Source organism: Limanda limanda, chromosome 8 (genome assembly GCF_963576545.1).
Source record: "Limanda limanda chromosome 8, fLimLim1.1, whole genome shotgun sequence".
Taxonomy (NCBI): domain Eukaryota; kingdom Metazoa; phylum Chordata; class Actinopteri; order Pleuronectiformes; family Pleuronectidae; genus Limanda; species Limanda limanda.
In genome coordinates, this window is record NC_083643.1 from 12,726,091 (window position 1) to 12,738,761 (window position 12,671).

The following is a 12,671-nucleotide window of genomic DNA, read 5'->3' on the forward strand; positions in this document are numbered from 1 at the left end:
CTCTTGATAATGAGTTTCTATTCGTCAATCTTCACCTCACATACAGTGCACTTTACTTAGCTATATATATATTTTCAAAGTCCTGGTTTCTACTTCTTCCAAGAGCACAAGAGCAGACATTTGTTCTCATTATAGTGAACACACACACATCTGTAGCACTTTATACAACATCAGACAAGATGGATGTGCTGTTTTCCCTAACCCATGTTAGCTAAATGTAAACTTCCCTCACTGTTTTAAAGCAGAATGTGTGACATTATATGTTTGAATATAATAAAACATTGCCCTGTTTTTATAAAAGTACATTTCTGACCATGTCATCATCATGTGGTGACATTTACCTTGAGTGGTTCGGCATAATTTGATTCTCCCGAGTCCCTCTGACATTCGCGCAGCGGAAGTTGAATGTCAATGACTTAAGGATGGTCTGGTGAATATCTCAACTGTGGTCTGAATTATACATTATATACGAACAGTCTCCTTTTTCCTTTTTCCATTGTAAGCACTTGGGTGATGCTCTTATCATAGTGTGACTCACACGGAGAGATCAAAATGAACGAGCATAAACAGGAGACCAGTTGCAGGACAGTTGTTCGGCCACCAGGCTGCACTTCCACGGCTCAGCTTGTGTTTGTGTCTTTATCTGTGTCTGTGTGAGACTGGCTATCTGTACGTGTGTGTACATGTGTTTAAATATCCCTAAGTTTGCGGGTAGTGGGAGGTGATGAGTCAGCAGTGACTAGGAGGGACAGCAGAATTGAGTGAGCCCCTCAGCACGGCTCTCAGCCTGCTGGGGAACCGTCTGGCCCCAAGGTTACGCACCTCACATCTCCATTCACCCCACACACAGGGCCAGGAGTGAGAGACTGGGCACATGCTATTTTCGGGTTTGTTATCAGCACAAGTGCAAGCCTGGTTTATTAGCATGCTTTTGAACTCCTGACTTTGTCATTTGTTCTCTCTGGCCATCATCTGGGCTGCGTGCCATGAGTCCTCACGCTCCCCTTCTTCCAAGGATGCTGTTTATTGGAGGATGCATATATACTGAGCTGCTAGAAACTATCCATGGCTGAAGTCTGATGTAAGCAAGTCGACAGAAACTATGTGTGTAAGTGTGTGTGTGTGTGTGTGTGTGTGTGTGTGTGTGTGTGTGTGTGTGTGTGTGTGAACCCAAAACTACACACTCATGTTGTAATGAATGGCCATAATGGAGACCCAGTCTGAGGGTCCTAAAGGTTTTAGGACTTAGGTTAAAAAATAGTTTGATTAAGCAGGGGTCTCCAAACATTTTTATACTTTTTACACAAAACAAAAGTGACTTAAAGTTACTACTGTCTTATATTACTAGTTACTTTTGTTCACATATTCTAAACAAACACTCAAACTTATTGACATTCTAGATTTTTTTTTTTATGTTTAACCACAAACATCAATATCCAAATATCATAATTTATACCAAAACATCATCACAGTCAACAAAAAACAATTGAGTTAAACAAACAAACATGAGTCACATATTGTTGATTCAGTGTGTCTCAAGCTATCCAATTATCTTATTATTTCTGATGTGGATAACAAATTCATAGTTTATAAATCTGCTTATAACTCCAGGATTTGTGATTTGGATTCACGTGATCATTGAACTTTAGAGCTATAGTCTAACGTGATGACTATGTCATGTATATGTTGTATCTTAATTTAAATGTGATGTACTGTTTGTAAATGAATTCATGTATTTGCTGTAGATTGTATTGTTGTATTGTAAATTATTGGCTTTTAGAGTATCCTGATGCAAATGAGCTATATAGCTAACTCTGGCTCAAGGCTCTTATATACTACTACGTGTCCATTTCTCGGAGAGGTCTCAGCGGGGGGCAAAGAGTCTTTTTGATTTTTACTTCTCCGACACAGTCCGTCGGAAAAAATTCATCGCCAAACCCATAGGTGGCGCAACGGAAGACGAGCTCAGAGAAGCCTACCCCATTTGGGAAGAACAAGTCCACGTGTCTCTGTTTACATGTTAGCCTGCCTCCCACACACTGAACCATGGCAACTAACAGAACTAAATAAAGTGACACCCAGCGTGTCAAGATGCTGATGTAATCGTTTCTTAGCGCAGCGGTTCCCCGGTCTTGTTTCCGAACTGTGTTGCTGATTCCACAGCTTGAATCTGCTTGAGGCTACATGTAGCTAGAAGCTACCCGGAGCTAGCTCCCCCCCAGCTTCCACACACAGTCAGCAGGGACTCCCGACACTAACTACTACTATCCAGTGTTTGCTTCTAACCTGACGGTATTATAGAAACAGTGTCATGATAGAAGTGGAATTAAAGTCGTGACGGCGGGTTCTTGCACTGCTACCACCGCAGTTAGCATGGTGGCTAGCCTGCTAGTGCCGTTTTGAAAGCTCGTTATAACCGTCTGTGACCGTGCACACATGCCCTCAGTGCTCTAACGAGCCACCGTCAGCCGGACAACTCCGCTGGCTTAACACACACGTCACATTAATCGTAGAATCATAGTTGTGTTCGTGTTTGTTGCTACAAGTAAACAGGAAGTTTGAGGTCCGGAAATATGGAAATGACGTCATACGGAAATGATGTCGTTCGCGGACCAATCACAGCCAAGAGCGGTCCGTCGGGTCTCCAACATGAAGACGGATAGTTAGAAAAATCAGACGAGTACGAAAAGCTGTCCGAAGCACTCGGAGAGGGCGTTTCACGACGGATAGGGCGGTCTTATCTGTCCGTAATAGAAAAAACGGAGAGGCATAAATTGGCCTTCAGAGGTTTGTTTTTTCCTCAGTATCCAAATAATTCACTGTTGTTGTGCTGTGCACCCGTGGTCTGTACAAAATACATTCTCTGCACCTATGGGTGAGTAACTCTAAAACAGGGTAGTGAAAGCTGTGAGTGACATATTTGAGACCCCTGGGCCATAGCATTGGAGGAGAGGTTAAGATTGTCCATATAGTCCTGGTGTAAAATGAATGTGCTGCCAACATGAATAGCAAGAACATGTGTGTGGGTGTTTGAGTGTGCACAAAGTCATATGTGCATTTTGTCACATATGGACACACATGCAGGAGTATGAATTTGATATGTCTGGTGAAAATAGAGACGAGGGATTCATGCGTTATTGAGGTTTCAGCTCTTCAATTTGATCTCCACCCTATAAATGTTCCAGGAATAGCCTTTGCTCAGCTGGAGTAAATTGGGTTTTCTAGGTGAAGTGGAAGGCAAGTTTATGAAATCACCGTCTACACACAGCAGCACGTCGCATGTGTGTGAGAGGAGCGTAGGAAAGGAATCAGACAGAGGGATCACAACAAAAGCCACATCTGTTTGTCCAGTGAAGGACACTGTCCATGAGATACAGGGAGAGGGATAGAAAATTCAGAAGTTCTAGCTCCCTATATCCCACTGTACCTGAAGCCTGTTGTGTTGTCAACACAGCTTTTACAAAAAACAACATTTTTATTTCACAATTTTCATTATAAGTCTTTGTAAATGATGAAATTGTGAAATAAAAATCTATTCCTCTGGTTAAAGTTAGGGACAGCTAATATGTAATATAACAAAAGAAGAGCACAACATAAAACCAAACCATGTCTCACAAATTTTGATCCAGAACTTCTGTTGAACTATGAATGAATCATAATGCTACATTAGCACCTTTAAGGAGCTAGCAAGATAAAAAAAAAGTCATAGATAATTGTAAGTAGAAGATAAAAGGTCAATTTTTTCAGGGCAGTGCAAATAATGTCCCTTTTCATGTTTAGAATTATGTGTGTCTTATATGTTAGTGAATCTGCAACGAGATCAAGTCATCACTGGGTATAGATATATGTTGTGGCATCAAAGCTATGCTGAGTGCAGCCTGGGAATTCATTAGTGTCAGAGGCAATATGGTCGACTGGAGGATGCTGTATCTCTTATGAAGCAGCACTGGAGTTTAGCTTATTAAATATTATGACTAACTCAGGGGCACAAAGAACCATATTCCTACAGGGTGAGATGTTTTTAGCATGTTTGTTTACCGCTCCACATTGTGCACATGTGTACATGTTGTGTGTGTATCTAAATATGTAGCTGTGTGTAGGTCTATCTACACACTTCATCGGTCTTCACTCAGAAAGCAGTTTGTAATTTCTCCATTGGTTAACAAGGCCTTTGGTGTTTTTTTTCCCTCCTTCCCGTTAAAATTGTTCACTTAATGAGGCAAATACATTACTGTGCACACACACACACACACACACACACACACACACACACACACACACACACACACACACACACACACACACACACACACACACACACACACACACACACACACACACACACACACACACACACACACACACACACACACATAGTGCATGTTCTCACTTTCTCTAATAAAAACACATGCACTCCTGGCATCTGAAGCTTCATTAACTTTCCCCTCTGGAGGCATGCATGCAAATGAACGGTGTTTGCTTTGCACATCAATGAGCCACGTCACACTCAATACAGGATACCAATCTATCTCACACACACACGCAGTCACATGAAAGCATATGTTCAGTAGATTAGTATACAGAACGGGAAAAGATGAAATGAAACTAAGTGTAAAGGAAGAGCAGACTGTAAAGATAGAGTCGGGGCAGTTGTATCTTCATCCATCACAGTGAGTGTTAAGTGGCTCTGAGCTGTCTGGCTGCTGTGTCATTACATCCATAATGTCCGATGCCTCTCACAACACACACTATCAATCACACACATGCAGTCATACACACACAAACACACACACACACACACACACACACACACACACACACACACACACACACACACACACACACACACACACACACACACACACACACACACAAATACACACACACACAGTGGTTACTGGGGTTTCAAGTTTTGTTTTTTAAACAAGACATATTATGCCCATTTTACCACAGTTGATATGGCTCCTTGGGGTCTTAATGAAATGTCTGTAACATATTTTGGTCAAAATACCACAAGGATCATATAAATCTGAGCAGACCTCGTCAGATTGACCTGAAATTGCGGGAGTTGTTTTTTTCCACAGTTTTTGGGACGGTAGACACGCCGGATACCAAACAGATTTTGGTCAAACCAGGAAATTGCCAGAATACTGCTTATGAGCATCTCTTGCTAAATATCGACTCTGGCTGCTCTAATATTTGCTCATGCGTCCTGCTGGGCGAGTGGGCCGACACTGAGGGGGCGCTTGTGTGAATCTTAATGATTGTGTTAATCTGGGATGTCCACATGCCTTTGACAGTGTACAATGCTCTGTTTACCCGAAGCGCCATGCACTCATAATTACACACTGGAGACTTGTACACATTTGCAGACTTGTTGAAACCGCATAAATCTGATTAACATAACACTTTGTGCGAGTCGGTCCCAGTTCAGTCTTTTCTTGTGTTTTTGTCACTTCACACATGTGCTTTTGTTGTGTTTGTGTCCGTGTGGATTTCCAGCCACCATTGTGCTGAATGAGCTGAACTGGACCGAGGCCCTGATGGACGTGTTTAGAAAGAACAGAGAGGACGACCCGACACTTCTCTGGCAGGTGTTTGGAAGCGCTACAGGCCTGGCTCGCTACTTCCCAGGTAAAAAAACAACCAAAAAAAAATTAATATTTCACTTTCTAAGGTTTTTTTGCACATAGAGGGTTAATGGGAGGATTTTTGATACGATTTGCTTCGTCTGAAAATTGGTGCCTCCCGGATCTCGAATGTGAATATATCAAACACATTTTACTAATAATTTCAAAGATTCCTCCCAGTCCTAACTCTGTAATGAATTTCTTTCAAAGTGTATAAATCATATCTTGAGATCTCAGTGTGTAAAGCATTGGCCTTCAGCATATTTAAACCTCCAGCTTGCACAACAAAATGTGTCAACCAGGCTTATTCTGAAAGTTCAGCCATTAATTCATCCACATGTTTTAAATCTTTTTTGGCTTTTCACTGCAAAACACATCACATGCAAGTACAGCTTTCTGACAACGTCAATCCTCCTCCGTGTTTGCTTTTCTTCTGAAGTCACGTTTGATCTCGCAAATTTACATGAGATCTCAAATCTTACGTGCGTGGTCAAATTGTCCGGTGTGTGCGTTCTGACGATTAGATTGTTTAAAACTGTTAAAGCTGTGATTATGTCTGTTGTCTCCCTGGTTTTTAAAATCCATTAATAGTTGAATATCCATTAGAATCCACCAGGGCTACGTCCTGTCTGATCATGTCATATTGTTTGTGTTTGTCATTATCAAATTAGGGCTGATTATTATTTGGTGAATAAGGTAAAACAGATAGGGGAATATATCCAATTTCCTTTGTTCAGACTGGACAAATAAGCTCAATCAATTTATCTCTATTGCTCATTTTACTAAGATGTTATATTTGGTGCCGTATAGATACCATCACATTATCTTAAACTGCATCAGTGTAGTGCTGCTCTCTATTGTAAGCTTTTTTCGCTTCGGAGCCATTTCTATTCATGAGATTCCTTTCATCATTGACTCCATAGCTTTATGGTAAAAGTTTATGTCCAATATTCATGAACTATCATTAGCCCTGAATTTATCACTCTTTGTTTCCTTTTTTTTTTAACTGTTAGCATGCATGACAGGCAGTCACACAGCTTCCTACTGGTTTGTTTTCATGGTTCCCCTCGCTGACTGCATGCTGATAGAAAGCAACTGATCATTGTCAAAGCACGTGAAACCACTGCTCTGTGCCTTGCATCTCGATGGATACATTGTGGACGTATCTGAGTTTATCTCTTCACAAACAATATCAGCTGGCGTAAAACATGTTGTGAAGGGAATTTTATCCAACAAGTGAACAGTTAATATGGCAGAAATGTGAGGAAGTGTTTTTTTTATTCCCTCCCAGAATGTGTCCGTTTTTTCTATCGGTGAAAATAGAAAAAACGGTGACTGACAGCAAGTGCCTGCTGCTGAGCTGAATATGACACTAATATTCAACCTTGGTCTGACAGGCAGATGTGTGGGAAATCCAGATTAATGTTTTATTACCTTAATTATTAAGCCATCATGATAAACACACATTTTATATCCTCCTGAAGCTTCTCCATGGATGGATGCTCGTAAAACTCCCAGTAAAATTGACCTGTACGACGTCCGCAGGAGGCCATGGTGAGAAAACTGCTACACATACAGATGCTAGAGATATATCCTGAATGTTGATATGTAGTCCTCAGATTACAAAGCCTGTGTATTCAGGTGAATACATATAATTATTTAGTTTTATACAGCTGGTCAATAATCCGATTCAGTTTTTCAATTATCAGTAGAATTGCAAAATTACTATATGATTAAATTATACATATTATTTAGATTTTTAATCAGGAATTAACAGTCAAAGATTTCTCCTAGTCCTACAGCTGTAATAAATATGTTTCAAAGTGTGTAAATCATATTTGTAGATCTCAGTGTGTAAACCTTTGGCCTCCAGCATATTTCTGTTGCGCTGTGTTGTTGAGTGGGAGTCTCACTTCAGCTTGTCTATTCATTCATTAACGTCCATCCAGGTACATCCAAGGAGCCGCTTCCCCCAAAGATATGCTAATCCTCGTCGATGCGTGAGTTCATTTCTAACCTCAATGATCCATAACCTTCAGTAATGATTTCCATGATTATAATGCTTGCCTTTCTGGATTTGCCAGATAATTTGATGTATTTCCCAAGGCGGAGGGATTTCTAATTACACCAAGTTAATTCTCACAGGAGAGGAGCTGAGGAGACAGATTGCAGTGAGGAACTGTTGTGTATTTTTTTTCTTTCTCTTGCAGGAGCGGTAGTGTGTCTGGCTTGACTCTCAAACTGATCCGGACCTCGGTCAGCGAGATGCTGGAGACTCTTTCTGACGACGACTACGTCAATGTAGTTTATGTGAGTATTAATAAACCGTCCACTTGCTGATTCCCGGCTGATCTGTTTGTGTGAGGCGGGGGGGGGGAGCCTGATGCACACTGAGGAATGGGACAGCGTGATTGACAGATCACAATGTGCGCATGAATGGGCTTTTGACTTTATATGCCCATTCATGTATATCCAGATTTATTCAAATTAGGGCACGTACACACCCACACTAAGATGCTGCACACGTGCCCACAGACACACACACAAACACACAGACACACACTAGAGAGAGACAGAGAGATGGATGACAAGTAATGAAATATGGATTTCTCTCAGGTCCGGCCACCCTGAAACAGACCTTTAATGAAATACCCACTGCTCTATTTGGTGTTCAAGATTAAAACACAACATGTCCCCACCTCACCCCCTAACCCATGTTTTTGTGTGATTGTGTGTGTGTGTCTGTGTGTACACTCCCACTGCTCCTAAAGGAATTAAAGTGTACGACTCATTCATCACCCTCTTGATCTTTCCATCACTTTGTACTTTCATCACCCGGTCGTGCAATTCCTCTCAGTGTTTCACCACACACCTCCATTCGTCTCTTAGTGTCAATGAAAGATCTCCCTGTACATTGTGTGCCTCTACTCATCTGTACACAACGCTGCAACTTTCCTCTTTTCACCGCTCCCACTTTCTTTCCCTTCCTTTTTACTTTTCTCACCCACCAATCACTTCCATCAGCCCCACCATTTCTCCACTTTTTCATTTTCTGACCGTCTATTCCAGGCCGCGCGCACGTATGATTACAGAGAGAGCTCAGAGAGAACCAATCAGGAGGATGGTGTGATGCGTGGCTGGTTGCTTGTGGAGGTGTTTATTGAGATGGGTCTTTACAGAGAGTCTGGAGCTGTCTTGGTTCTCTCTGCTCAAAGACTGTCATCCGGACTCTTTTTCCTGTCCCCTGGGACCCTTTTGTCTTGGACGCAATTTACTCTGTTTCACGGTGGACTTGTGATTCTGCAAAGATGTGCAATTATCTGGGAGCTCATTGTGTGCTTGTGCTTCTCTGTGTGTGTGTGTGTGTGTGTGTGTGTGTGTGTGTGTGTGTGTGTGTGTGTGTGTGTGTGTGTGTGTGTGTGTGTGTGTGTGCCTGTGTGTGTGTGCAAGACAGAATGAGAGGGATTAGTTAAAAGAATGAAGTTTAACAAAATTCTGACCGTTTTGGTTTGTTTGAATTGTTTTCAAACTCCTCATCTGAAGCGTGTGATGCTTGTAACATGTAGTGTTGTGAGAAGGATGCTGAGAATCACTGGATTTCAGTGCTAAGGAGTTTTGTTTCAGTTTTAGTCTGGATTGGTTCCAACAAAAGTTTTTTCTGAGGTCTGTGAACATAGAGACATCAATGACGTTCAGCATTGTAGAAAACCCTCAAATGGGTATAATATTCTTCATCAAGATCCAACAATTATTCTTGGAGAAATCAATTACAAAACACATTCCTGGATCGGCACCCCCTGATCTGGATTCACACCGAAATTCAACATGTTCTTCCTTGGGTCACACCCCACCCCTTAGTAAAAATAATAACCAGAAGAACCAATGTGCTCTTACAGCTGTGTGTAAACAGAAGTGCATAATTTATCAGAAAGGTTCATAAAATGTGATGCGTGTTTATAATAGATATTGTTAGAGTCGTACTTGTAATATTCACTCTGGACTTCTCATATATTGGATTAACCTGGTGGGTCGTTTACATTCTGTATGATCATGTGATCGCTGATATTTCCTTCTCCATCTTGACATTTCTTTTACACACTGTTTCCTCATTGTCAGATGTCAGCAGAGTAACCTGGTGAGGAAAGTGTAATAATCACCTGCCTATAAAAAATAAGAGAAACACTAACACGTTATATTAAATGGGATTGATCCTTTAATTATCTTCATTCCACCACTCAATCTACCAGTCAGCAAACTATAAATCAGTGGCGGTCAATTTGTTCCTCCTCCGCCAAAACTCATTATTTCTTTCTCTCCGTCACCGTCTATCCATATCTGTTTCCTCTTTCTGTCATTGACTCACTTACTCACACACACACACACACACACACACACAAACCCACACACAGCGCCCTATGTCTGGCCCTGAGGGTGTTGCAACCTGACACTAAATCATTAATCTCTGATATTACCCATAAATCCCTCCTCATTAACAGTGGCCCAGGGACTTAGTTGGCATTTGGTCATGGAAGATGCTCACGCAAACTTCCTCAACAGCTGTGGCGGCTCTGAAGAATGCTGATGTCTGTTCCTGTCTGCTCGTGCTTTTCCCGCTCTATCCTCATCCTTTTACAATTTTTTTTCTCACTCGTGTTCTTGCTTCTTCCTCGACCTGGCGACTCCCTGAGCTGCCGTGGCTGTTAACCAGCCCCATCAGCCGTGTTAGCCAGTGTCGGCGCTGTTAGCCAGCGTCGCTGCGGTTGGCGAAGCCTGAGCACCGAGCAAGAGTGGCAGAAAGTCCAGTGGGATTAGGGTTTGAAGATTAGCCTTCTCTCTTGTGTCATCGCTAATCCATTCCCAAGGCCTGGACCATCACACACACACGGATATAAAAGCTGTTGTAATAGGATCACAGGGGAACAGTGGAATTTGTAGTAGATTTGTGCGCAAGGCCAATAACTCTATCTCACTGAGCAATCATGTGTTTTTTTAAGTAATTACAGTATGTTTTTCTTTTCACTGTTTTGTCCCAAGGGGCTTATCTACAAAAATAGTAACATTGTGTCACATGTAGCCTTAGAGCTCATTATTTCCTGTATGAGATACACCTTCTCATTGTCCTGCTTATAAATCAAGTCTTCACACCCCCCAACCCCCCACCCCCACCTCTCTTTTTCTGTCCTCTCCTCGCACTTTCTGCTCCTCACCCTCCCACATCTCCACCTCACCTTCCTCTCTTCTCCTTTTAATAGAATATGTGTTAAAAGGACCCCGTCTGGTCTACACGGGCAATTGTGTGAGCTTCCATTAAATCTGCGCGTGTGCATGTGGTGCACATGTGTGTTTGTTTGGCCGTGCCGTCGCAGCCGCCTCGATTCCGCCTTTCTTTGTCCAACCGCAGCCGTCCTGAGATGGCCTTTCAGTTCAATAGAGATGTGTATGTTTGTTACCGTCAATCTAAAAGGAACTTCAAGGCTGCCGGGCTCATTGGAAACACACGTACGCGCCCACGCACACAAATGGCGAGGGCTTTCTTTGCCTCGCCGCTTGTCTGTGCACATCAGTGTTTCCAGCCTCCCCACTGGCCGTCTCACAGAGACACATTGATTAGCTGAGATCGATGAGGTGCAGCATTGTTTTTGAAGACTTCTGCACCGCAATAGATGTGCTTCTTTACTACTGCTGTCCAGTGTCCTTCACACACTCTTATTATATAACATTGTCTGTAATATTATGTATTCTGTCAATTGCACTTATTGTCATTGTGAGCTCTTTAAATAATGTCCGTTGTGTTCATTTCAGGCCAAATTTAAACTTTCAGTTCAGATACTAAACAACAGGGAAAATATGGAGCATTAGTTTGACTTGGAGCACAGCTCAGTGTTGCTGATCAATGCTGGGTGAAGTGTGTGTGTGTGTGTGTGTGTGTGTGTGTGTGTGTGTGTGTGTGTGTGTCAGAGTGTGCATATGTGTGCTGTGGGGGGGGGGAAATGAGGAAGTCTCACCTTTAAAAAAAGATGGTGTTGCTGCCTAACCTCAGTCTTATTTAGCGGAATCTTGTTTCCATGGGTACCAAATCGTTGAGCTCCAAGGATGTGAAGCAATTAGTGGGGTTTGATGAATGTGTCTGTTTACCACTGCCTAATAACAGCCGAGGCCAGGTGGGAGTGCTTCGTGTGTGTGTGCCTGTGCGTGTGCCGCATTTATATCATTTGCTAGATATGTATACATGTTGTGGTCGTCTGATTAAACGTCTTCGCCTCTGCTCCCAGTTTAACACCAGGGTGAAGAAGACGGCCTGTTTCGAAAACCTGGTTCAGGCCAACGTGAGGAACAAGAAGCTGCTGAAGGACGCCGTGCAGAACATCACAGCTAAAGGAATAACAAACTACACCAAAGGCTTTGAGTTTGCTTTTGAGCAGCTGTCTGTGGTGAGATTTGATAGTTTCCTGTTTTTCAAAGGAAAGAACACGTTATGTTGTGGAAGTGTGAACGTGCAGCAGAAGCTTTCCTGATTGCATGTTACTTGTGATGCCTCCATATCTTCAGAGTGTTGTCTTTCACTGCCATCTGCTGGTTGAATGCGTTATTCTGACTCAACAGTCCACACACTTAAAAAGATTTAAGACGTTACAGATGAATGACCATTCCGAATAAGACTTATTAATAAACTGAGTTGTATACCAAAACTGCCTAAATATAAATGTATAATCAACTCAAAACCTGATCTTTTACATGATACAAGTAGTAAAGTAGTAGACAGTAGGTTAGATGTGTTGAATAGAAACTGTGTGGTCTGAGCCCTGCTGATGTTTCCATGATGCTGCAATGTTCACATTCTTTTTGAACAAACAAGGCATGATATGAAAGGTGGTAGGATCTTCAAAATAACAGGTTTTATCTTCGAGATATTCAAGAAGCTGAATGACGCTATTGCTTACTTTAATTTTCAACTGCCAATGGAATAATTATATTCAATTTGATTTGTATACACCAAAATCAAAACATGCATTATCTCAAGGCACTTCATAAAGTACGGCT

At 42.0% G+C, this 12,671-nt stretch overlaps 1 protein-coding gene across 1 annotated transcript in view; it reads left to right on the forward strand.

Moving 5' to 3' along the window:
- Nucleotides 1–12,671, forward strand: part of LOC133008916 (voltage-dependent calcium channel subunit alpha-2/delta-1) — a 59,650-nt gene that overhangs the window by 23,056 nt on the left and 23,923 nt on the right. The window contains exons 7-11 of the mRNA XM_061076295.1: nucleotides 5,503–5,634; nucleotides 7,115–7,184; nucleotides 7,580–7,630; nucleotides 7,841–7,940; nucleotides 11,903–12,061. Of these exons, the coding sequence (XP_060932278.1) occupies nucleotides 5,503–5,634; nucleotides 7,115–7,184; nucleotides 7,580–7,630; nucleotides 7,841–7,940; nucleotides 11,903–12,061 (512 nt within the window). The remainder of the gene's footprint in view (nucleotides 1–5,502; nucleotides 5,635–7,114; nucleotides 7,185–7,579; nucleotides 7,631–7,840; nucleotides 7,941–11,902; nucleotides 12,062–12,671) is intronic.